The following is a 27,642-nucleotide window of genomic DNA, read 5'->3' on the forward strand; positions in this document are numbered from 1 at the left end:
CTGCTATTGATTATATTTGAACCGGATGCGGCATTGTTGCTGCGCATAATAATTGTTGATTTGCATGAGTATTAGACAAGATACTGTAATTTGATACCAAACTTTTGAAGGAAGTTTGAGTTCGTAAGCTAAGCAAGAGTGACGCAAATAGGTAGTGTACTTTATGCTAGATAATGTCACTGGAAGAATCAGACTAGCTTTAAAGCACACAGACCATAGCTTGAGGTTTGTGGCTTCTATTTCATAATTGAAGAAAACTGTCCAAGAGTGAATTAGAAGCAGCAAATTTTAAACCTCAATTTTGGCTTAAAAGCAATTGATCCAAGTGTAACTTACTTGTGTTAATCAGCTGGACTCCTTAGAGGCAAGGTTGATGGGCATCTCTGAAGAAAGCAGGAGCATTAGCAGACAGCAATGACTCAGTAAGCTTTTCGAAATTAGGAATTCTTGTGTTTGGAGCATTGGAGGGTCAGCTGAGAATAAGACAATGGCAAAAATCTGTGGTGATAAAAAAAACTGTGATGATTTTTTTCCCTCCCACAAAATTAATTTGGTTGGCTTTTATGTAGGAAAAGGAAGAGATGGAGAGAGGAAGACAATAGATGAGGTCGGGAGTTGTGAATAGAACAGATTCCTCATTTCGGTAGCAGAGTACTTCTATAGGCAAGCTACGGTCACTAATTAAGTTGAGGTTAAATGTTAAGGATATCTACACCCCTAGAAGAAACCCAGCATAAAGTCTGATACGTGGATTCATTGAGGGCTGGAAAAATCAAGGGAGATGTCAGCTTATCTGTCACCCTCTTACTAAATCAGAAAAAGCATCACAGGGCATTATATATGAAAAAGGGTGAAAAATACTGTTTTAGTGAATTTACCTGTCGTGGACTAGTGGCTTTACCCAAAGTATAGCCGCATTGGTCTGTATTTTTTTATCTTAGGTGTATACATGCATACACACAGAGGCACATTATCTGTCTATTATTTAACAAGCTCAACCAATTATTGTATATAGCCTCACAACTGCGTTGTTTCTCAGTCTGACTGAAGCTTTAAAAAGTCGTTTAGCATTTATGTTTAAGCATTATTATAGTAATGAAAAGTTTGGTCAAGATGCCAAACTTTTATAGGCACATTTGTGATGGAGAGATGTTTGTATTTTCCTTGACAGGGTGATTTCTGTGACGCAGCCCACCTCTGTTTTCTTGTTTACTTAGGATCTCCCGTTTCTCCACTAGAGGACACTACTGGCAGAAACAACAGCGTGTCCTTTCAATCCTTAGAAGTAATAAATCTGTTTGGAAGTCAAATTTTCTTTTGGGGAGAAAAATGCTTATGTAAGATTTTAATTTGGTTAATACCGATATGACTTCTAAGGCCAAAGGTATTACCTGCTAAATTAATTTGCAGGTTAATTCTCAAAGTTCTGTGTTTAGTTATGGCTGTGTTCAAAACGGGCTTTAAAATATGGTTGATGTTTATTGGGCAAACAGGCCCCAGTTTTGTTCAATTTGAGTACTCCTCCTGGGGCATGCCTTCATCATCCTGACATCAGGTTCAGCCAATTCTGTGGCACGTCACGTGCCAGTGTTTTTAGAAATTACACAGGTTTTTTTCCTGCTGAGCTTCTTCTGGCAGCATGTCTCCTGGTTTTGGTGCATTAGGATATTTACATAGGTAATTAGTATATATCCTGTCGACTTAAATGTGCAATCACGCAGAACGTTCTATAGGAAAAAACAGAAGTACACGCATACACAGTAGTCATTTAAAAAAAAAAAAAAAAAGAAAAGGTAGTCACATGCCCACAGTTCAGTAGGCATATTTCTGAGCCACAGTTGTTTGTTCGGTCTACATTACATTTTATACTGCCCTGTAGTGCTGATGGGGGTGTAGATGGTCTCCAGTGCTTGAGCAGCAGTTCAGCGTGGCTGCGGTGGCAGGAGTGTCACGGGACCAGCAGCGGGGCTCCCCTCTGGCAGCAGCTGGCAAGGTAAATTCATGGCTGTGGATGAAGATGAGCCAGCAAAGGCCCCCGAGCCCCACATCAGTCCTCTGCCTTCTCTACCTCCACCCTTGCAATGGTGCAGTGGGACCCTGCGGGGTCATTGGTGCTGTCATGTTGTGACCTACCGTCTTTCTCTTATATATGTGATATATGTCTTTTGGCTCTTAGCCATATGAAGATTTTGACATATAGTGCGTTGCTTTACACCAAAAAGCCTTCTTTTATATTGGGCAGTGGGCATTTCGTGGCCAAAGTGCTTAAAAAGTAAAATAAAGACACACTATCTTAGCTTTGCTTTCATCAGTGTTCGGGGGTTTTATTATTTATCAAAGTAGTCGCTACTCTTATTTTCTTATAGATAATCAGAAGTTATAACTGTAAGCTTCATTTTAGCTAAACATATGATGTATTTCTATGCAAAGAATGGATTAATATTTTAATCCATCTATTAATTTTTCAACTTTGGATACTCCTGCAGTAGCCAGTTCCAGACGGCAATGTTGTGGGAAGGGAAGTCATTAATCAAATGTAAAGCTAAATGATAACAGTTTAAAAATTATTTAAAGTTAAAATCCAAACTTCATGAAGTGTGGTGAATTACAAAACTTGAAAATACGTCTGTTTTGCCAGTTAAAACTAGAATTCAGGCACTTGGAACTCTATATATTTTACCACCAAAAATTTAGTAATTTTGCTAACACAGAAGGTAACATATGGAATTCTGTATTTATGCTTCCTTTGTTGCAAGTGTTAATCGACTCTTTAGCTGTTCTTAAGGAAGTGCAGAACCCGAGTTCAGAGCATGAACTCAAGAACTGATGAACCAGATATAATTGATGGAAAATCAGAGATGTAAGTAACTATCTTAATCGCGTACGGTCCAAACTGCTACTGGTAGTAGAAACATTGCCTGATCCGATCAGCTGCGGCGGCGCGTTGGATGGTGCCTGGTCAGTGGCTGGGAGTGCAAAGAGCTGTGAGCAAACGCAGGAGGAGCTCTTCAGACAGCATTTTCTACCCAACCAGCCATTCCCCGTCACTGCCGGGGAGAAGTCAATAGGTCAGGTGTGTGGTGTGTGTTGCAGGTGGGATGAGGCAGCTTCATATCATCAATAATTCGTTTGCCCGGAGTTGCTATAATCTGTGGATTAACCTTTTTCTCAAGATGAACATATAAATAGGAACTTGTTACTAGAGGTCAGCCACGGACTATTTTTTAACTTGTTTGCTGGAAATGGTATTAAAAGGCAAGTTCAGTTCACAGATAAGCTCTGCAGTGTACTTATTCCAAGATTATTTAGAGGTTAATTTACTGTGCGCAGCATGTGTAGTTGAAAACTGCTGTGTTGATTTCTGGTTCTGTGGGATGCAATTAAATGTTGTTAGCTTCCGGTGCGCTTCTACTGTACTATTGGTGGCCTTTTGTTGTCAGGGCAAGCTTTCTTCCTTCTGTGTCAGTTTAGAACTAATACATCATATCAGAATGTATATATATACCTTCTGAGATAGGCAGAGTTTCTTCACGAAGCATTTACAGGACAAGAGATCTGTTTTAATAGCATTAAAGTACAGGCACTGATTTCTCAGTGATGAGAAAATGCCCTACACGGACGCGTTTCTGCTAACAAGTAGATGCCAATTTAGAGCTCATGACAAAATAATTATTATATTTTCTAAAGAACTGAAGTTTTTATTTCGGTTAGCCTGATGGTATATGTATACACACACGGTATCTATACATGCACCTTTTCTTGAAAGTATTCTTAAAATTCTACATCTCATTTGAGACCATCACTTCTGACTTGAGAACATATCACCTATATGTGTCTCTGTTGTCTGTTCTGATGTTTGCACTAGTTCGCAACCCACGTTATTAATCTGCCCCACAGTCCTTTGTTGCTGTCGCGTAGTTGGGGTTAATGGGCAAAGACTCCAAGAAGTTACAAGAGAGTACCCAAGGCAACGGGTGTGAAAGCGGTGTTTAGAATTCAAGTGCTCCTGACTGCGCTACGGGTCTTTAAACAACTGTAGCTTCCTGTCTATATGTCTTCTCCCAGATAATGTCAATGTCTTTAGTTTTCCTTGATTGCACTGGTTTTCATAGTTCAGTTCAGCTGAAATCAGTGCCGCTTTCTAGCGGCTGAAAGCTTCCACTGGTGAACTGTCAGCCATAGGCATTTAAGATTCCGTGTTGCAAGAGATCTGCAACTTTCCTACTCATTAGACAATTTCTTGTCCAATAAACTGCTGAGAGAGAACAGGACAAGATCATGTAATTGTGCTTTTCAGATACTTGTTTGGGAACTTATGTTTATGAGGTTACTGAGAAAAAGTCAAATTGGCCTTAGGTAATGGAGCTGTCTGTGGAGGTCTAGGCGCAGTTGTTCCTGGTATTAGACACTTAAACCTTTATCCTTGCTTTCCTCCTGTAATTGATGCACTTAGTAGATGCTCTGTTATTTATAAATAGACTAAACATTTATTTTTAATAGGCACAAGTGCTGCGATGCTCAGTGCTGCCTTTTGCAGTATATGTAAGGACAATTCTTATTTTCCCAAGCAATATTGGCTGTTTCCCATTATGCTACTTGGTGTGAGTGAAAGCAGCTAAACAGATCACGTGGAACTCACTAGTTTACCTTTACCTGCCTCTCCTTTGTGGCTTTCATCGACTCTGGAAGCCTCACAAACAGTATTGTGAGGGTTCTCTCCTTGTCAACAAAAGTGTTAATAGAGTGCCTTTCTGTGATTTTACTACTCGACTGGAAAGACACTGCAGAGCTTGGAAGATCGCGTAAATAAAGTTCATCTTATTCAATAAGATAATACAGTGATTCAGTAAGGAGCCCTGTCCAGTATGGTTCACCTTACCATATGGGCAGAAGTTTGGAAACAGAAAAATGAATAAAGTGTTTGATGTGCATAGACAGAAGTGAAATTTACGAGCGTGTGACATTTGGTGTTTGCAGGACACGCTTAAGAGTCAATTTCTTAGTAGTGGTATTGTCCCTAAGCCTGGACCAATTTTACGTCGCTTGTCAATAATGTCCTTTCAGAGAGCATGAAAGTAAATGCATAGTCTTTTTTTTATTATTATTTTTCATTGAATTTAAACGTAAAGTAAGCCTCACTTTCATTGTTGCATTTGAGTGAGGTATCAGCTGCTTTCTTTTTCACCCTTTCTTTTTGTTGTACTTAGATACTTGTCTTCCTTTATACCAAATATAAGGTATGTGAAGTTGCAGTTAGTGTACCTTAGCTATTCAAGTGAAAACAAACAGTATTATCCACGTGGCTTAGGTGCTGGAGGCTGAGCTCTGCACGGGAGCGTGCAAGTCCTGAGCATCGTGCAGGGAGCGAAACACCTTCTGCAGGATAAGGCCCATTTACCTACCTGCCCTCTCGGCAGCTGGGGAGATGCTAGGCAAGCATCCTCTCCCAGGTGAAGCCACGGAGGTCAGCCTGTGCGGAGCGTAAAAGCCAAAACCAGAGGAGCCGCCTTATCTTTAAGGCTTCAGAATCAGCTCTTTGCTCTGTGGGATGATGTGTAAAGGAGCATTTCTCAAGGCCTCCTTTCTGTGGCCTTGCATAGCGTTGCCTAAAGAGCTTGGGTGCTTTAACACGTAAGCAGTGCCTGAGGGAGGAGTTGATACAAACACGTGACAGGCAGGTCCTTAACATGAATGAATGCCTCCCCCGAATGGTGTGCAAAGGCTGCTGAGCCAATTCTGGCTCATGTTTTAATCTTAAACTGGTTTCCCATTGACGTTCAGTGCTTGAAATTCTATTGTGGGTGAAGTCACTCACGTTTGAAAAAGAGGTTGAGATTTTCGTATGGAGTGGGGTATTACTATCATACTGATTTCATCATAGGGAAGTATTACAGGGAACAAAATTTGTCTCTTTCGATAGAAAGTATTAGTTTGGTGTACTCTACAGTGGTTTTCACTGTGTAGTTTTATGTCTGGAAGACTAATCAAAGAGTGTAGATTTTCTACAATCGCAAATGTGTCTGTGGTTTCCTATGTACATGTAGATATACTTGTGTATTTATTTAAAGGGGGGGGGGGGGGGGGAGGAGGAGCCAGTCCAGGATTCAGTTGTCTGGTTTGTTTTTCTAAGGCAGCTTTGAACTGCATTTCTTAGCCCCTGGCATTTTAGATAGTATCTTCAAACACTAGATAAAAGGAAAGAAGAAAATTCTTAAGATGGATTTCAACTATATTATACTAATTAGTTATTATTTCTTCCTTCAGTGAACAGTTTAACAAGTGTAGAATAGAGTTGCACAAGTTCGGTGTGTTCTTTCAGAAATAGAAGTCAGAATGTTTCAAAGTATTTGGGTTTCATTCAGAAATATTTTCTTCTGAATAGTTTTAGTTCCTAAGGTCTGTTCAAACAGGCTTTCCAGATCAGCTTCTTATTCAGACATAGTAGGCAGGACTAGCAGAAAGCCTTCTTTTGGCTGATGAAGGAAAATACTTTTTTTTAATCTACATGAAAATACTGATTGTGGAGGTTTGTCATAGAGGGAGGAGTTAGTTCAAAAATATTTCAAATAGCCAAAATGTGAGATGCTAAAGTTACATAGAACAGAGGTGGTAAAGCTGGCATTAAGTCATTTCAGCTGTTAAAGTTCTGTGTTATTTGATTCTGCTCTACTTATTAACTAATAATAATACTTTAAAAGGAGAAATGTATGGAAGTGAGTACTTTGGACATTGGATTTCACCCAATAACTTGCACCAAATTAATAAATTATGGTTTAACTAGGATCATATTTTTCTAGGAGATAATCAGGTTTGATTTAAAAACTTCAAATGATTGAGAGTCGACTATATCCTAAGTATATTATGCCTGTCATTAATTACTCTTGGCATTTAAAAAAATCATTTTATTCTTACCTGAACTCCTCCAGTTTCAGCTTCCAAATATTAGCTGTTACTGTGCATTATTGGAAATCTTCTTCCCATTCAGGTACTTCCACACTGTGATCCCATCATGTTTTTATTTCCTCCAACATAAACTAAATGGTACTTCTGTAGTGTCTTGTGACGAGGCAGGTTTCTCTGGCCTCATATTTTCTGTTTTACAAATCTTCCAGCTTGCCAAATGTCCTGTGTAAAGGGGAGCGGCAGCACAGGACAGTGGAGTTGGTTTTGCTTCTGTCCTGGAATGCTGCACACAACCCAAAAGCTGTTACTAATTGATGCTCCCTTTATTTCACCCTCTGTTACTTTGTATTACCCACTGACTTGTATAAATAAATCAGAGATTTTCCCCGATTTGGTTTTGTTTCAGAAGCATGCAGTTTATATTATCCGACTGCTTTAATGAGGTAAACAAAACCCCACAAAGTAACAGCACAGGTCAGTTGCCCTTTTCATGTATTTCTTTGTTGACCATGTTAGGTGTGAGGAGGCATGTGTGTAAATCTCTTTTTTTTTTTTTTTTTTTTTTTTTTAAGCTGTGTGTATTCTTCTGTACCAAATGTCAGATAATGAGATGGAAGTATTATTTTGAACTTTCTATTTAGTCTGCTAATTTTCGAATTTGCTGAACATACTTGTATCATTGGGCAAGTGGTGCTTCTGAAGGTGCCACAGATGCCAAACCCTGATAAAATCCAGCCTGTCTTGTTAATGAACACACAAACAGTTGTTCCCCATCTGCTGCCTCTGTCTGAAAGGTTAGGAAGCCCTTCCTTCTTGATCACAAAGGACATAATTATTGTCTGTAGAGGAGTCAAGTACAAAGACAGTTCATCCAGTCTGACCGCTACTACACTGCAGGCCACCAAAGATTAACAGCTGCTTCTCCTTTGATTAGGTTAGGTAATAACAGTTACTTTAGTTAATAATTGGATGGATTCCCAGGCCGTGTAATTCAGGTTTAGGCTGTCATTTTTTGCTGGCATGTAGCTGAGCTGTATTATTGGAACGGAGCCTGTAATCCTATTAGTCAGTTGTCACTCAAGCCATAGGAGAGGAGAGAAGGGGAATTCAAATCCATTAAGGTGTTGTAACAGGCAGGTAAATAAGTCAGCCCTGCTAGCCCAGCGTGCAGGGAGCTTACTTGATTGTTTGTCATAGGTTTTTTTAAAAAAGGATTAATTTTAGGTTTCGCAAAATGTTTGCTTCATAATTAATCCATAAAATGGTTACGTGATTTGCTTAATTTATTGTTATTTCTGTTTACTTTGCCACACGTGCATTAGTGTACACACACACTCTGCTAAAGCTACTTGGTTCACGCACTGTTCTACTGAAATTAGTTGCTGTGGGCTCTAAATGACAAGTTTATAATGGTCCAAAGATTAAGAACGGATGCCTCATATCATATCGGCTATGTTGGCTTTCCTCCTGTACAAACAAGACCACTTTATTTCACACTGATACAGACTGGAGAGGGATAAGGCAAGCAAGACTCTTGTCGTGTCTTGGTTTTGAGTCCTATATCTGCTGTTGTTGTTTTTGTCACGGTTAAGACACATCTAGGTGGCATCCCCAAGGTTTTTGTGCCTCCTCCTGTCTCTGTTAAGAAATGCATAGATGACAATAAGAATCATTTTTGCCTACGTGTTCATTTGTCCCCGCTCTCCTGCACCACCAGGTAACTTCAGAGCCTTGAAATCCTTTAGTACTTAGAAATCAAATTGTTTAACAAAGTTATTTGAAGTAGTTGTGAATTTCTGAAGAAGTGTATGAGCAGGTCAAATTTGCACACAGTTTGAAAAACAGATGTTTATGTATTTTCTTTTGTTCAACAAACTCGCACGCTGTTATATCAATTGCCTTTGCTGAATAACTTTAGCAATCTAAATATGCAGCCACTCAAAGTTAACAGTTTCTATAGTGAAATTATGAAATGGGTGCCATAAACATCTAGTTAAGTAATTTGAGAGACTAAGTTAGAAGTCTGGAGGATTCTTTCAAGCAGTATTAATGTGCCATACTGGTTTATGCTCTTTTCAAATAGGGATTTACATCTACTCCTTGCAGGATCTGCCATTTTGCATACTTAGATGGTGCCTGATCTGCTCGGTGCCTTGGGTGCTACGAGAGCAAAAGTCGTGGTTACCTGAATTGGTCTTTTGTTCTGACACAGATTCAGATGGGAACCAATTTAAATAAGAATATTTTTGTGAATAAGGGTTTTGAATAACTCGCGTGCCTCAGTCTACTTCTTTTGAATTTCTATTATGTTTTAATATGTATCAGCTAATGTAAAGCTTTAGCACTACAGAACATTGAGTTTGGATCATATTTTGAAGGATATAGGTTAATTTGGGGAAGAAAGGCAAATTGGATAAGATCGCCTGCTCCCATATGCTTATGCTTTAAGAAAGATTCCTTTAGTTGAATAGATACATACTTCAAGGTTTGAAAATTGCCTCAAGTAGGAATTAATTCAGACACATTTGGTATTATTTGCCTGCTATACTTTAGAGATAGAACGGCAATATTTTTCAACGTTGGGGAGATCTAATACTGTTTGTTCTTTATACACCAATACATCTTTATACATCAGTACGAGGTCTCGTACCGTGGATAGCCAAGGGAATTGCCTGTGCACGATTCCTTTTTCAGCGTTTCCTCCGGTACCACAGTCACCCAGTATTCACTCTGAAAACCTCAGTAATGCAATATTCGAGTGACTCTTCTGCTCCTTTGTGGACAGGGCATGTTCCCCTTCAGTTCCCATGACCTCCAGTGGCCCGAGGCCAAGCTCAAGGAGCCGTGCCTGAACCTGGGATTCCTGAGAGCAAGAGGCTTGCGTGGTGACCAAGGTCACTCACAAGCACTGTGCACCAGCAGTTACTTTGGTAATCAACATCGCCTTTCAATACGTGGGTTAAAACCTCTTGGAGTTCTCCATCTTAAAAGAATCCTGGGAGATAAATATATTAAATGTCATGCCAAAAGTAGTGTATTCCTAATCCCTAAGTGGCGGTTTTATAGACCTTTGTAAGCACGGTGAACAAATACTGTGCTCATGTATCATTCCCAACTTCGCTGCTCGTTTGTTTCTTCCTTTTATTGAAGGTTTTTCCCCTCTGTCTTCCATGCACATAGTTAGGGACTTATCTCCCTGATGGCTAAGCATCAAAATGCTGATTAATTTTTATGAGTAATCTAGAGAGGAGAATAATAGGTCATAAAGCTAAGTCATATAAAACTGGGAGAAATTACAAACTCGCTTCTGCTTGATAGAAAACTGCAGTAGCAAAGGAAGTTCTTTAAAATGTAGATTGGTATTTTGCAAAGTATACTTGTATTTTAGCAAAGTATTAGCCAAAAATGAAACAGGCACTCTGAAAAAAAGTCTGTCTATAAAAGAAGCGATGCTCCAGATTGAAGTGGAAGGAGAGCACGTAGGAAATCAAACAGCTTCAAAAGATTAATATCCTTTATAAATAGATGCATGACAATCTCCTCTCAGGATAGGGAGACATTATAGCTTCTTTCCGTGTGGCTCTGGTGACTGATTTGGGCGGGAGGAAGTTCCTTTCTGGACACTTCATTACTAGTTATTTATGGAGAAAAGAGGAGTTCTGAAAAAACATCACAGATAAAAGTTTACATGAAAAACAAAATAAAAGAAAAGAATGGGTTTAGCATTAATGAATATATAGAGTTGAGAAAGAAGCCGAGTAGGAAAATGTAAGAGTGTATGATTTCAAGAATGGAGTAATTACTAAGGGGAGAAACAAAACGAGTGCAATAAAACGGGATATAACTCAGAGTAATGGGATGAAATAGAGAAAGGGCATATTTGGTCTAAATGACAGGAAAGACTTCTTCGCCACAAGAGCTAATAGGTTGTGGCATAATCTCCCATGGGAAATAGGGAAAATGAGAAGTGGGAAGTGCTTGGCACGTTTAAAACTGGAGTAGCACTAACAAATATGCTGTAGCAAATAAATCAGCAGCGTCCCATAAATGTCTCTCCGGTTCGTGTGCTGCGATGCCGGCGTGCCGGGCGTTTGCAGAAATCCTCGCGCACATGTGTCTACGCTGGGTACGTGGGTATGTTGGTTACCAAGGAAAATTCGTGCTTGAAATAACAAAATCTCTCTTTACACCATGAAGTTTTTAAGCTGAAGTGGAAACGGATGCATTGGAAAGGCCGCGGGCTGTGTCTGGGGGTGCCCAGCCACTCGGCAGCCCCGGTGGAGCAGGGGAGGAAGAGGAGAAGGTGTGAGAACCTGGGAAGTAGGTCGGAGGAGAAGGATCTGGGGGTTGTGGTAGACAGTAAGTTATCCATGGCCCAGCAATGTGCCCTTGTCGCCAAAAAGGCCAATGGAATCCTGGGCTGCATAGGGAAGAGTGTGGCCAGTAGGTCGAGGGAGGTCATTCTCCCCCTCTACTCTGCACTGGTGAGGCCACAACTGGAATACTGCGTCCAGTTTTGGGCTCCCCAGTTCAAGAGGGACAGGGAACTGCTGGAGCGAGTCCAGCGAAGGGCAACTAAGACGATTAAGGGCTTGGAGCATCTCCCTTATGAGGAAAGGCTGAGAGAGCTGGGACTCTTTAGCCTGGAGAAGAGAAGGCTGAGGGGAGACCTCATTATGGCATACAAGTATCTAAAGGGTGGGCTGAAGGAGGATGGAGCCAGGCTCTTTTCAATGGCTCCAAGTGACAGGACGAGGGGTAACGGGCACAAGTTAGAACACAGGAAGTTCCGTTCAAATACACGGAAACGGTTCTTTACGGTGAGGGTGCCAGAGCACTGGAACAGGCTGCCCAGGGAGGCTGTGGAGTCCCCTTCCCTGGAGATTCAAGACCCGCCTGGATGTAGTCCTGAGTAATGTGCTCTGGGCAATCCTGCTTTAGCAGGGGAGTTGGACTAGATGATCTCTAGAGGTCCCTTCCAACTCTGAAAATTCTGTGATTCTGTGAACGGTGGCCGTGAGCCACAGGGGGCTCAAATGATGGTAGGCGATTTGTGGCAGGGCTGCTGGGGCTCTGTCGGGCGGTGGGTGGGAAGCGTCGCAGGGGAGGCAGTGCTACTGCAGCTTTGTCCCCGGCCCGCTGCAGGCTCTCCTGCCCCAGCCCAGGGCTGCCCAAGGAGCCTTTTTTGGTTGTTGCTTGGAGTTTCCCTGAGTTGGAAGGGAGGGAGAGGAAGTAAAGGAGGCATATATGAGCGAAACTCAAAAATAACTCTTCGGTTAAGGCGCGCTTACTGGGCTAACTGGACTAAAATTGACTGCTAGAAGTTGTATTTTTCAGTTAGCCTGTAGGAAGTCGGTGGTTGACGATCTTAACTGCTTGGTGAGTTGGCACACAGATTTCCATTCAGTTCAGGCTAGTTATTCCTTTGAAGGTGAACTTTTTGGCTGTCTAAAAATCTACATGCCGTTCATCTTAATTGTGGAAAATGGTTTATTTTTGAATATCTGACTTCCTTGTTTAAACAGTTTTTCTGGAGCTTGGAACAAGTCATTTACATAGAAAAGAGATCTTTGAAAGAAACTTAATAAAGTTGCATGATTAAAAAAAACGTAAGATATGTACTTAATGGTTGGACTTGATGATCTTAAAGGTCCCTTCCAACCTCACTAGTTCTATGATTCTATGATTCTACTTTGCTGTTTACATATTAATGTCTAATTCTCAGAGGGGAAAAATGTTTCTCTTCTAAATCATATCTTGCTCAGTTATATTTCCAGTTCAAAGAAAGATTTTATTGCCGGAGTCACTAGGATTTTTTTCTGTTATACAGTGGTTGGGTTTTTTTCTTTTTTTCTGTTATAGCATAATACATTTTCATGGACTAATAACAATTGCATTTATAGAGCACTTCCTGTTTTTTCCCACATGCCTAGTGCTTACAGAAGAAAAAAAAAGAAATTATTTCTTACTAACTAGAATATCCTCCTCATCATTGACGAAGTTAAGATGAGTAAATACAAACAGCCAATAGAGCTACACAAAATTAGCAACTTAGATCTTTTTCTTCTCTACTTTTAGGTGCTTTATTTTAAACAGTAGGAGATAAAAACAATTACGTATGAAAGGAAAAAGGCACGAGTAAGTTAAAATCCTGGACCTGCTCCAATAAAAACTCAGTCATTGGCAAACTGTAGGAATAACAGTAGGATTATTTCCTACACCTTCCTATTCTGCTAAATAGAAGTTCAAAGGGGACACCTAGAATAAAGAAAAGCTAATCTAGAAAGCTAGGAACACATACCAAACTAGTTTAAATTGAATCTTTCCATTTATAATCAACAACATTGCGAATGCAAAACAAGTTGGATGTGAATGTCATACCTCAAAGCTAAAAATACCCATTCGTTCTGTTGCATTTTGAATAAGCTGCAAGCCATAGATTAAGACTGAGGACCTGGGGGGGTAAGAAGTTGGAGTTGCCAAATTGGTAAATTACTCATCTAGAGATTGTCTATGTTCTTTAAATCATATACAGCGCCATAAAGAATAGCTACAAAGATAACAGCAACAGATAAAGTTCATTAAAATCCTTAGAACATATGTCATTACAGAAAATACTGTATTCAGCTGTATTACCTATATAGTATTAGATATGTATATATGATCTTTGAAAAAGATAGCACCTGAGAATTTCAACTCCTGCTCTAAAGAATACTCTGCCCTGTGCACTGGCAGTAAAATGCTCTTTTTCAGAGGTGTTCAACGTGATAAATACATGTATTAAGGATCTTCTGCATTGACAAACCTCAGGACAGTTGTCTATCAGGCGTATATTTTATGTAAGAATTTCTTTAATTTCTCTTGGTTCTCTTCTGTGTTTGCGTTTATCTAGAACACAGCAGATCAAATAGCATTCAGGGCTGCAGGAGGACTGACTGCCCTTGAAAATGTTCTTCAAGTGGTGACTTCTCCCACCAATTTGAATGCGGTTTCACGGATTCCTTTCAAGTAAGTATGATCAGTCCTTCATTTGCCGCTTAGAATCACTAGAATATCTATTTCATATCTGCTGCTTCACTGCTGCATCTTCTCATGGTCCAGTGTTGAACTTCAAAGAAAAAAAACATGCTGTACCCTACGCTGCCATAGAAGGGGAAAGACATTTCCACTCCACCGATGGTTTTCAAACTTGGTGATTTTATTTCTAGCTATTATATGTTTGAGCAGTGGCATCCCTAACTGTACAAAATGGGAAAAGAGAAGACAGTATTAAAGAGAGGAGGAGGTACGTATCTTTTGAAGTTAGTCTGTAAACATCTATAGTGGGAAGTGGGGGAATTTTTTGAAGGATTGTCATTCATTGGAGTCTGACTGCTTTTGAAATGAAACAGTTGTAAGATACTGCTACCTGAAAAGGCTCCTACAAACAGGTAAATCAAAATTCTTGTGGATTAGAGGAATTCCTCTTTATAGCACATAAGAATAGAAGGTTTTAAATGTCTAATCCCTAAAAAAAAAGGTAGTGACTAAGCAGAATGCCTGCAAAAACTGGTAACTCTAAAGCGTGCTTTTTTTCCCCTAATCTCTAACTGTAATTTTTATCCATTCAAAGGCATATATGTGCTTTCAGAGCAGAGCTGGGGATGGTTTTAGTACAAGATGAACCAAGCCCAGGATATCCGGTTATGTACCATTGTCATCATTTGTTTGTAGATACATTTTAGTATTGTAATAATTGGAATTTTAGGACTACATTGTGAGGGTTTGGATCAAAACTGTCCATTAATACGTTATGGGGCAGGTGTGAAGTGCTAGGGAAGAGCACCAAGGGGAAAAAAAAAAAGCTTTTACATCTTAACTTTGGTCTTCAAAGAGAATAAAATTCCTACATTCCCGCTAAGTCATGCAGAATGCACTTGCTGCAAGTCCAGCCAACTCCACTGATGAGCAATCCCGAATTGGTCCTATTGTGAGCAGCAGCCTTTGGATTTGCAGAGGCTCTAATTTTGAGTTATCCTCATCAACGTGGGATAAACCTCGCAAGGGAAAAGGCTGTACTGTGTGGCCAGGTAACAGTCTAAATTTAGCTTTGAATTCTTAGAATGTGCATCTTCCTATACATCTTCGATTTTTGTTCTTTTATTTTGGGAATAGTCTCACTTCGGCAACCTTTGCTGAGGAGGTTGGAGAATATTACGTTTATATTACCAAAAACATTTTATTTAAAGTTTGTTAAACAGTATGAGAATGTATGGGTACTCAAAGGAGCTTGCGTGCTGGTAAATAAAGCCCCGTGTCAGCTACGTTTGTATACCAGAAAAAGCACCCAAAGGGATTTATCAGAGGTTCTCCTCTTTGTGACAGTTACTGTCTATCTCATACCTGTTTCAGACTGGTATAACCGGTTTCTCAGATTCCTGAGCCTATTCATGCCTGAATTATAAAAAGAATTTTTAAACCTTTCAAAAAATCTTTAAACGTTGTTTTATTAACACAAGTTTTCAACTATCTGCATTTCCAAAAGAAATATCAAGGCAGAAGAGAGATTAATATACACTATTTTGACAGCTCTGTATGTTAAAATAATCGACTGAAGAACTTTGCTCCACTGCTGAAATACGACGTTTCATTCAACTTTACGGCAAATGGCAGGCTCCAGGCATCTGAACCTATTGTAGTTGGGAAGTTATACATCAGGTTGCACGTACTTTAGCACGGGATCGTGCTTTCTAGAGCTAACTGCTCTTGCAGTTTTTTTCTGCGGGGGTCTAAGTGCGTGAGTCTAACCTGCAGGGTCTGGAGGCTGCTGGAAGTGTCGCGGTGAACTTGAAGTTGCTGCGTGTGATGCAGAGCCTCCTCTGCTGCTCTTTCTGGGGTTTTCTTTCTGATAGAGGGGAACGTATTTTGTGCAGGAGCTGCAACTCAACTGTTGAGTGCGAGCGACCCTTCCAGAGGGTGGGACTTTCTGTGAGCAGCTTGAAACAGGCACCGACATGGCTGGTTTAGAGAAACCACGTTCATGCGAATTGGTATGGTCTCACTGGAAGTATTTAAGACATTCTTCAAATGCATTGCTTTAAATACAGAATGTTTGAGTTTCAAAACCAAAGGATAATCATAGTTAGTTCTTTAAATGAAGAAAATTTGGATTCTGTTTCTTCTCATTTAATTTTTGAAATGAGTTTGAAATGATTTTTCTTTCTTCTGTGCAAATATAATTTACATCCTGACTTGTTAAACTTTGAATCTGGTGAAGCAGCAGTTTTCTCTACTAAAGGACAAAGTGAAGCCCTGTTGAAAAAACTTGAATTAAGACCTTTCATTAATTGCCCTCCAGTCTTCCCCTAGCCAAATATGTTTTGCTAAAGGACGCTACTTTAAGATTGTTTGTGCGTTCTTGCAATGTTTAACCGTTTGTACTCTTCTTAAATTGGGAATTTGTCTGTTGTTTTGCGATGAGGATAAGCTATTTACAAGTAGGTGAGGAGATTACGTGGGCTATTATCTACATCTCTCTTTCTCCAAAATCCTGGCAGTATGGTGCAGCTCAGAACTTTAATCCCGTGTCTACAAGATAAAGCTTTATTATCAAAAGATTTAACAATATGCCTGTTGTTTTGTACTACTGTCCAGATTGGTAGTCAGGCCAGCGGGACGGCAAAGGCTGTGAAAAAGATGTGACATTTATGAGACGGATGATACATTTGGTGTTGGGGCAATTTTTCTCCTCTTCAAATAAATCACTGAAAAGGGAAAAGAGAAAGCAATGGATTATAGTAGGTTTTATGATGGGTGTTAACATACAAATTAGTGTCCAGCTGCGTTATTTCTTAAAGTAGCATTTTGTAATTTTCATGAATTTGTTCAGTTCTCCACAAATTAAGACATATTCAACGGAACTTTGAGGGGTTTCAGAGCCTTATGGCATTTTTCTTATGCTTCTACTGAAAAGCAAACAGGAGCTGCGCAGCAAAACAAGGTACTGACTGAAGATGAAGAGCAGAAGATGAGTCTCAGCGCCTGGGTTGCCTCGCGTATTTGCTATGCGCGACTCATTTAGCCCCTTTGTGCCATGACATGTTACTGGCCTTGCAGATTGCAACAAATCTGCTAACAAATGAGGTTTGTAGGGTTTGTTTAATTAACATTTGTGAAATACTTTGAGTTCCTTGGGTGACCAGCACGTTTAAATAGAAATTAGCAGTAGTTGAGTAAGGAACAAAGGAGAACTTTCGTTACAAGTGAAGACGTGATTAAAGTCACTTTTTTATAATGTATCTTCTCTATTCGTACAATTTCTTGCATCATTTATTTAAAGCAAATGTTATCGGGGTAAAAAAAGCTCAAACCGTAATTATATACGTAAAAAGCAGAAAATAGTGCCTGCATAATATTATGGCATTGATACAAATTACTTTTATCAGTAAGAACCATTTTGAGCTGAGAACTGGTTTTATAGCTCGTTCCCTGTCGTTTTACTTGGGTTTGTGAGCATACATTTCTTAAGCCGTGCTTTACTCTTCATGCAGTTCAATAGGATTGGTCACAAAGGTTTTTACGTAAAGTGCGAAACAAGCTTTCGTATTTTCTTGTAAGGCTGTTCCCTCTAGAGGAACACGTGTTGCAAACTAGGGGTTGGTACGAGGACATAAAGGTACCCTAAAGAGGATGACCTCTTTGCAAGTGCCCCATCCGAAGCCTGCAGCGTCTGTCTCTTTCCATGATGGGTTCTTGCGGTCTGTCTCTGAGCTGCATTTCAAGCGCACAGAGCTCAAGAATAAAGCAATGTTGCCCTCCCGTGCAATACAGGAACAAGTTCTGTCGTTGAAAGGAGCTCTGTGAACTGTTAGGAAACTTCTGGATTGAGAGCCGGATCTCGCGATGCAACACTTGATGAGCCAGGGACAGGGGAATTTCTGTGGGAGACTTTCGGATTCCATCACGCTGTAAATGTTGGGGTAAATTAATTATTTGATTGTCACTTGCCATACAGTACTTTATTCATAAGTACACTAACATTTCAGAATGCAACTCCAGTCCGGTTTTGGAAGCGTCTTGAAGGAGAATTGATGCTGAGTGTTGACTTCTCTCTATTAATTGTGACTACACTTCAGCTAGAGCGCCTTTTTTTTTTTAATCGGACATCCTTAAATAATGTAAAATACAGACAAAATAGTAAGTGATTACTAGTCTTTAAGGGTTCCTGATTGTGTAATGTGCCCCGTGAGTGAAGTATAAGGGCCTGGATAGTTTTCAAGCCTTAAAATGGGTATTTTCACCTCAAGGTAAATGTTCTGTTGTTGTTGTTTCAATCCAAATTCTTACCTTGGAGGTTTTCTTAACCATTCCACTATATAGCCATCCTGTGCACCGCTTTTCAGTAATAGCTCACCTCCCACTTCTTCTCAGCTCAGCTTTTAAATACCATTACTGACCACTTTCTTTCCCCATCAGAGTGCTGCATAATATTCTAACTGGTTAAAAACCAGCAGTTTGCTACTGAATGAACACATGCTAAATTTGATGATGTTTAGCTTTGTATTTTGCTGCCAAATTGAGCCTTTTGGATTATTTTCTTCATTGATAATCAAAGTATGTTCATTTATAATCTTTGAAAGTTGAAAGTCACGTGAAAAAGCTTTACACTCGAAACAGGTTAATTATTACATGTTGATGAAGCCCTGAGTTTTGTAACGCAGGAGTTGTGAGTCCTCGCCTCCGTGTCCTGGTGCGCTACAGCGGATTAGTTTTGCCTGGTTGGATGCTGTTGCTGCCTCAGTGTTTTGAATGAAAGTTAGAATTTGTCGGCTTGTTTATACCGGGCGCATTGAGGAAAGTGAAGATGTGCTAGCACAAAAGAAAGTCACGTCCATATGTATAAACTGTTGAGATCTAGCTTGAGGATGTTGATTAAAATGAATCCACTTCCTATTTCTTTGTACTCATGTAAAATAAATATAACATACAGATGCGTATTTTTGTCTAGTTTAAAGAGCGATTTCTTTTTTGGATCGAAGTTTGTGTACCATAACGAGGGTTTTTATAATTGGATTTACTCTAGAGGAAAGCCTTACATCGGAGGGTAGACTTATTCTGTGGTTTGAGTACACATGCCTGTCTAACTCGGCTTTAAAGCCGATTTGCGGGTGTGATACAAAGTTTAGAGCAACATCGGTAATCAATAAACAGCTGCTTTACGTGGGGCTCACACGTCATTATTTCAACTGATTTTGATATCTCTTGAGATAAAAGTTTTGGAATTAAGAGCAGTTAGAGCTTCCAGCGGGGCAAAAAATAGTGAGAGCTGTGTTGAGTTTTTCATCCTGGAGAGTTTAACTGGTGGTTAAATAAAGTTCTGGCTTGACATTCGCGGCACGGCGCTTGTCTCAGAGGCCTTGTGCAGAAATGGTGACAGTTGACAGCTGTTGTTCCCTTAATAAGATTAAAGTAAAGAAATTAGTTGTGCTGTCTTTAATCTGCCATTTAACACTGCGAACCACCTGGGGACGGCTTCTGTGCTGACACTTCCAATTTTGAATCAAAAAAAATTGTGGAACTGAATCATAGTTCAGAGCGTGACATGATCAGAACATATTTAGACAAATTGTAGTTAGCAAGCTTACGGTATCAATTAAAAGAACCCTCTTTATTGTTGTGAAAAATTAATTTGACATCCATTTGCTTACACCACCTTTTCAAATGCATTATTTGAGTCTCTGAAAATGCAAGTACTTCTTCTGACGTGAGGTTCAGTTGGGAAATACAAAAGCGCGATGCATTATTACAATGGAATCTTTTCTGTATACAAAGTGGAAAGTTTTGGTGTTTTCAAATGTAAAATAAATGATGCTCTTAGGAATTAGGAATCCCATATATCAGAAAAACATTATTGCATCACCTCAAAAACTCTGAAATGCTGTCAAAATTATAAGTTAACCTACCAAGTTCACATTTGACACTTTGGGTAAATTATAGTATTTAAATAGAATTAATCTTTATTTTAGAATAGCTTATAAAATGACAGATGCTGATTTAAAGCATCATCTTCTCAACTGAAAATAGACGCTACCAATATAGTTTCATATCCCTCTCTCCCTGTAAACGTACCTACACGGGGGAATAATCTTGCATGAAAAGTAAAAGTAGGTGCCTAATGAAAATTTTTTTTTCAGCCTCACTGTGGAAAGTGAAATAAATACCTTTATATAGTCAGGATAGGAAAGAAGAATCCTGTTGCAAGGCAGGTTTTAAAAAATGCACGCGAAACCTGGCATGTGAATTTTGTATAGTGTTGTCCTCGTAGGGTAAAAATTAGGTGAAATAGGTGAAAATTGCCCTGCCTTTGATCAACTAGTAATGATTTAATATTGTTTTCGTATCATGTGAACTGCACGTTGAAGCTGATTTAGTTTGGCAGTAGAGTAAAATTAATTACCAGTACAGTAGAATTAGTATAACTGGTAATACGGTGATACGTAGGATGTTAGCAAAGGAAAGGTATAAATGTTCTTTATGTTTTTACAGATCAAACCAAGCAAGGTAACACTTCTCTTGTAAATTTAAAATTATTTCTCCAGCTGAAGAAAAGACGATCCAGAAATGCGAATGAAAGAAACTTTACTCTAAATTTTCTGGCCTCTGAGCGTTCCCAGCTTTTCTTGGCTTGGGCAATAGCATGTATGTATGTAAGATGCTTCCATTCCAAATCTGGGGAGCCACGCTAAGTAGTCAGATGCCACAGCGATGAACGCAGCAATCAGTAAAGCAGCCTTCCTTACTATGTAATTAGCTTTGTTGTTTCCAAAAATATTTTAGGAGAAAACTAAAGGGTAAATCTCAGCTCTCTCTTTATAAGTATGTTGAATTAGTCTGCAGCTTGTTATGTTAAATACCAGCTTTGAAGATTTCTGTAGGATAACTTGTTTGTTGCAGTCTCACTTTTGTATGACCTTTTGGCAGTGCTCACAATTTGTTTTCTTCTAGGGAGCTTATTTGAACTTAGTCACATTTTTTCACGTTAAAAAACCCCGACAAAGTAAAAGTTCTCTTCCTTTTGGTTTACTTCAGACAAACAACTTGCATTTCTACCCGTCTTTATTTATTATTGTATATATTTATGATGCGTTTGTGTTGTGTGTCTGTGCATATTTGTATAGTAACAGTGATAGCTTTTGTAGTCAACAAAGTTCAAGAAATGGATCTTGTGTTTATTCTAAAATAGTATTGTCCATGGTCAGATTTATCTTCTCCATGAGTGTATTCTGTAGGACTGGTCCCAGCTTCCCTGCAAATCCTGTTTTGAGAAGAACGCTTTAATCGGAGCAGATGGAAATTACTGCACATGATGTAAAGAATAATTGGGCGTGTTTTGTACATCTGGAGCTTTCTGTGGCTTGTTGTGTTTATGATTTTTCTGTTTTTTTACCTGTTACCTCTTCCCGCCAGCCACAGGCATAGGTCAACCGATGCTGCTGTAGTTATGCACTAAGACTTAAAGGCTCTGCGCAGTAGTGGTTCACAACATGGCAGTAGAAATTTTTGAGCAGGAATTTCACCTGCTCAGTTTCGCTTGCTCTGTACAAATTACTCAATCCTCTCCCTTCCTTGAATTAGTTCTCGGGTGCTGCACGATAACCTCTCTCTAAAGTTGGTCCCGGTACGCTGTGAATTACTTGATACACAATTTTTTTCTTGGAGGTTGTGCTAGGAAAGAGACCCTATACCCAAATCGCTTGGGTGATGTAACTGTAAGCCACAAGAAAAGAACGTTACATATCCAAAGTATGAAATTATCCGATGTTCTGGTTAAGTTTTGTTATGCTTTTCTAGTATAGGTAGTAGGTCAATATCACATATTGCAAGGAAAGCTCAGGCTTTTCAAGAATGCATTTTCCGGTGCGTCTTATTTGGATGTAAACCAAGTTTTGAATATAGAAGAGTCTGATAGCTATACACTGCATGACTTCTGATAGATACGGCTTTACTGTTTTGAAGTTTTTAGTTATTTATTTGATTTAATGTAAATTTTTCGTTCTGTTTGGAATCCCAAGTTTAAGAAAACAAGTGTGAATTGCTGAAAGTTTGTTTTGTGATCTGCTTCCATTTATTTGCTTTTAATTTACTGGAAAAAAAAAAAAGCAGCAGTCTTATTTTTCTTTTTCTTTCCTTCTGATTTTTTTAGGTCACTCTGCAATGCAGTAAATGCTTACAGCCTCACCTGCAGTAATTGCGCAGAAAACTGCACCTATGTTCTGTTTAGTAATAAGATCACTTTTCTAATGGACCTGTTGATACACCAATTTACGGTATGTAAAATACCTATCTTAATTTAGAAATTTTTGTATACTTCACAAACATATTACAGTATTTAGAGTGTAAGAACAGCGGGAAATACATGAGAGTAAAGGCTCAAAAGAATAAGATTCTGTGGTTCTATGTGTTTTCTTAACTGTATCTGCTGTACTTCTATACAAATGGATATACTTGCTTCTGCTAATAAATTCTGCAAAAGCATACGTACCAGGAACTTTAGTGAGTGGACAGTGTTCTATCTTTAACATTTTCCGAGGTTTTCTTCTTTAATTCACCCTATAGTAATATTTAAAGTATAGATTATTATGAGTTGTCCATGTGTGGTTTGTTCTTACGTGTTTCAATGTTGTGAATATATGACAGGTCAGTATATTACTGTAGTTTGATTTGCTGAGGTGGTTAAATAGCAGGATTCTTTCACTGTGAAAGTTTTTTTTAATTTTCCAATGTTTCATTTGATTTGAAATGTCATTAAATATTTTATTTGAAAACTCATTTTTAATTCATAGTGACCTGCTCATCATAAGATATTTAGTCTTGGTTTTCTACTTATAAATTGTGTGTATGTATTTTCATGAGCCAAGCGCTTTGTTAATTGAAAAGTTATGTACATACTTTAAATAATTTAAAGGACGCTGTTAGAATCAACAAGCCATAGGACTGTTGACGAAGACTTTAAAAAGATAGTCCGAAGGTCCTTGACACAAAGAAAACCCGAATGCGACCTGTGCATTCTCCTCTAAGTAGCTGCCAGTTCATTGTTCTTCGCCAAATCTTTCCAAGAGGATTCCAGGTATTAGATTTCAAATATACTTAGTGAAAGGTGCGTGCATTGTGCCGGGCCAGTCACAACCCCGCTGGCTCTCTGCAGAGCCAGCCAGAGCACAGGCTCCGTGGGTAATTACACCAGAGATGAAATCCTTCGGCACTTCACAAGTGACAAGATTGGTTCTGATGCCAAACACCTTCCCTTTCCGCAGTGTAGCACTGCGCAAACGACCGGCACTTTCCCGGAGAAATACACAGAGGGTGTTTCTTAGGAAACGTTGGCCGCCTAGAGATCAGAGATACGGCGTAAGGAAACTTGACTACGTTTAGAGCTGTTTTCAGTCTGTTGCCAAATGCTGCCCTTGAATTGCAGCAAAAGGGTAATTAAAGCTTAATGTTTGCCATGATCCACAGTGGCCTTTTCTTTCCTATGCATAAAGTCTCTTATGTTCTCTTCAGGCAAAATTGGCCCTTAAACTGGGATATCTTCATAGTTCCATGAAGTACATATTTAAGTACAAAAAAATAAACACAGCGCTGCTTTTCTAACCCTGATTTTTCACTCTTGAAAATATAGTAAATCAGATCAAGCTTGAATTTTTCTTTTTTATGAAAAGAAATGGACGAACGGAGAGCGCTTTTTTAATTGGATCAAGCTCCGAATACCAAAATGTTAAAAGACACCCCTCCAAAGAATTTAGCTCCCTGCAGTATTCCTAGTTTGAGGAGCTGTATGATGCTGCCTTTGCCTGTTGTGCGTATTCCCGCTTACTTTTGGGAAATAAACTCCATGTAATACCACGAGTAATAAGTGAGAAAGTATATTTGCAAGGTTTTAACAATTTGTTAAACAAGTATGCCAATATTTGCTGAATACAGAAACAGAAAGAATCTAGTCCTGAGAAGAGTTTAAATATATTCTTAAATACCACAAGTACGAACCTTACTTCTGATCAATTTAATGTGATTTTAGTTTTGTTTTTCTTCATCAAAATTGAATGCAATGTCAGCTTCACTTTTGCTAAAACTCAGCGGTACGTTTCAGAGATAAAAATCTAAAACAGTCACTTCTCATTGGTGACAAAATGTTCGTTTTTCTTTACACAGGTGTAACATTTTTCTCCTCAAAATATTACTTGAAGAATTATTAAAAAACCCCATTTTTTTTCCTCCAGTGAAAGCTTGGGTGCTAATGGGAAATGGTAGAATAACAAATGTAGTGTATTTCTTATTTTTTGTGACATCAAGCCTGCCCAAGTTAATTATTAAAAGTGACCTTCCTTTATCTCATGCCTAAACAAACTGGTAGGAAACCTTCTGTAGCCTTTCCTTAGCGTTTTACTCTTCACAGCCTCCTTACCAGCCCAGGGACTGCCTAAGTCTGTGTGGGGTGAGGTCAGCAGTAGCCCATCTCCCGATTTTCGGTGGTTAACGGAGCAAACCTTCTCGCCTACATCCATACGTGTCGTGTGCTCCTCTGGTAACTTCAGTTATCTGCAGACTGCTAGTTCTGCTCTTCTTTGTCTCCTGTACCTGGAAAATAGTTGTGAAATAATGAAAACTTTTCTAATTGTATATTTTGGAAGTTTTGACGCTGTGAGAAACACGTAATTACCTGGAGCTCTAAGCATGTAAGGGTAGGGTTTTATTATGTGTTCGTTTGGGTTTTTTCTAGCTGTCACGTAGTTTTCCATTAAGATATCTGAAAAAGCCATATATATAAACCATACATATCTGTGCCTGCATTTGTAATTAGTTTTATCTGTTTAGTAAACAGGTTGGGGGCTTGGGGGTATCTTTGGATATCCATCCTTTTACGATTTCATGATAAGAAAAGCATGACGGTTTGTTTTCCAACTATACATTCTCAGACAGATCAAAGGGAAATTTCAAAAAGCTTTTGAGAATAACAAGCTGAACAAGACCACCTCTTCCAGTAAAAATTCTTAGACGATTTTGTTCATTCGTTCAGATCTTTCCCATCAGAGCATACCTGCTGTTAGCAGTTAAAGCAGAATGCAAATCAATACTCATTAAGAATTGAGATAGACATTTTTGTTGTATTTCTTTGTTCACATAAATATGCAAAATGACATAGGTTCTTTCTTGTTTCATTTTTGACTTGCGTAGTACATAGAACTGCAAATGAGCAGCTTGAGAAGGTCACTGCTGAGCGCTTCATTTATTTGTGTGCATTATTGCTAATGTCCTGCACGTGCAATAAAATTTTTAGGCTGTTTTTCTCTCTGTTTAAGATTAATTGCTAAAGGCTAGACTCAGATTATTTTTTTTTCCTTTGAGCACATAATTGTATATAAACATGCAACATATAGGCTTGATTTCAGAATTGAAAAGGCAAAAAAAAGCCCCAAACAAAAGTCTTGCCTCTCACTCCGGCAGTCTGACTTGCCAGAGTTGGTTGCCACTTATAGCTCTGGCTGAAATTTTGAAAATTGCAAACTGGATCACTCTGATTTTTTTTTTTTTTTTTAAGGAAACCTTTAAATAAATAATACCTGAAAATTCTAAATAAAACATCATTAGTGAACATAACATGTGAAATGAACATTGGAGTGTAAATAGAGATCAAATAAATGTAGAGATCAGAAGTGAGTTGCTTCTTACCTTTTTCTTCTCCAAAATACAGTGCTTAAATCTGGACTGTCTTGTAGGTAAATGGCCTATGAAATTTTACTCATGAAACTTTGATTGGATTTAAGTTAATCTGGCTATCTAGTCACAGTGAAGTGATTTTTCTCCACTATTTCTTCACTGGCATGTGCTGCCGTTTGTGTGCTTCAGAATGACATTGTACATCCTATTGGAGTTGCTGGTTCTTAACCATCTGTGGTCAGTTTTTGAATCTGTGCTGCGACAAGTAAGGCAACTTCACCTTTGTTTGCACTGATAACGGCAAGAATTGTAAAATCAAAGGCGCGTCCGTGCTTCTCAGCTCCTGGGGTCCATTTTGACGTTACGTTCTGTCTCTGTCATGTTCAGCTGTTGTGGCACTGACACTACCCCTAGTCCCTCGTAACGAAACTGTGGGGGAAGTTTGTACCTTCCAGGTCACTAAGAGATGTAAAAAGCTTGCTCAGCCTGCGGTTTTGGTCCTAGTTCCTAGAATCATAGAATCATAGGGTTGGAAGGGACCTCTGGAGATCATCTAGTCCAACCCCCTGCCAGAGCAGGACCACCTTAGAGCAGGTTGCACAGGAACACATCCAGGCGGGTTTTGAATGTCTCCAGAGATGGAGACTCCACCACCTCCCTGGGCAGCCTGTGCCAGTGCTCTGCCACCCTCAAGGTAAAGAAGTTCCTCCTCATGTGTAGGTGGAACTTCCTATACTCAAGTTTATGCCCGTTACCTCTTGTCCTGTCACTGGGCACCACCGAAAAGAGCCTGGCCCCATCCTCCTGGCACCCACCCTTTACCTGAGCACCGGCACCTGGAAGTATCAAGGTTGGCAAAAAAGTGTCTCTCAGGTGGATGTCAGCTCTGCGGTTTGGGTCACTTCTAATGCAATTCAGTCAGCGTTGGCAATGTAAAAAAGCACAAAAATTTTGTCTTTTTCTTTCTTTTTAATAATGTGACTTTTAAAATACCGAAAACTTGTATTTTATTTGCTTCAGTAGAAAGCCAGTGTGTTAATCCTGTAGTAAATCTTGAAAATAGGGCTTGGGTAGGGGAAATAATGACATTCAAGTATTTAAGGGTAGGGAAATTAAAGAGCGGAACCACCTTCTGCACCATCTAAAGCCCGTAGATTTTCCGGGCCATTTCCATTTCTTTAGTTCACTAGTTACTGTGTAGAAAGTCTGACGTCCTATAGATACTGTTAGGAAGGTATGCATTTGCCAGTGTTTCTGAGGCATGCCCAATGACTTACACGTGCAAGAAGCACAAAGTCACCACTGGTAATGGGGGAAGAATACAACATAAGTGACCAAATGAACAGAAATTGGGTGCTTCAAAAGGTCTGAAGACTTTCCATTTAGGTTTAGCAGCTCTGTATTTAAAATTTTTCATGTCTGTCAAGGATTATGCTTTTTACAAGACAAATAAAAACATAAATGAGTTTTCAGTGACAGAGCTCGACATTGCTAACTGGAAACTATTTTTTTGTTGTTGTTGTTAGCACAAAAATAAAGTGCTCTGATATGCAGAGGTACTTTTGGTGACATGGGTCAGAATGGAGTAACATTTCAGCTGCATTAAATGTGTGCCTAAGTGCTTTACTGGATTGGGGCCATATTGTTCAGCATCTTGCAGGATTAAGTCCTAGATGCTGGGCAGAGCGAAGAGCTTATGGCAGCTCTGTACGAGCAAGGGAATCCCTGCGCAAGGGGAATTCTCTGCTGAATGGCTTAACAGTTGTATGGAGACTCTGTACCAGGGCTGAGAGTCTGGTCAGCAGAGCGTTCTGCTTCGAGAACTGTTGTAAAGAAAGTAGGAGTCTTGAGTAGGTTCAGCACAGGCAGTCATCCTAAATGCTAAAATAGCACCGAGATGTTGGATGTGTCAGATAATTGAACAATAGTTACATTTTTCCTGATTTTTCCTTTGAGATTTAAAAATGTTTTATAGCAACTACTTGACAAGTCAGCTTAAGAGTGTAATCGTACCTGTAGATTTGTGTCAGTTAAACTGTTAAACCT

At 39.2% G+C, this 27,642-nt stretch overlaps 1 protein-coding gene across 1 annotated transcript in view; it reads left to right on the top strand.

Annotated features, from left to right (window-relative positions):
• The window catches only part of SCAPER (S-phase cyclin A associated protein in the ER), a 135,451-nt gene that overhangs the window by 64,740 nt on the left and 43,069 nt on the right, over positions 1-27,642 (top strand). Inside the window, exons 19-20 of the mRNA XM_082488793.1 lie at positions 13,796-13,911; positions 22,085-22,208. Of these exons, the coding sequence (XP_082344919.1) occupies positions 13,796-13,911; positions 22,085-22,208 (240 nt within the window). The remainder of the gene's footprint in view (positions 1-13,795; positions 13,912-22,084; positions 22,209-27,642) is intronic.

This window comes from Vanellus vanellus (assembly GCF_965231255.1).
Source record: "Vanellus vanellus genome assembly, chromosome: 11".
Lineage (NCBI taxonomy): Eukaryota > Metazoa > Chordata > Aves > Charadriiformes > Charadriidae > Vanellus > Vanellus vanellus.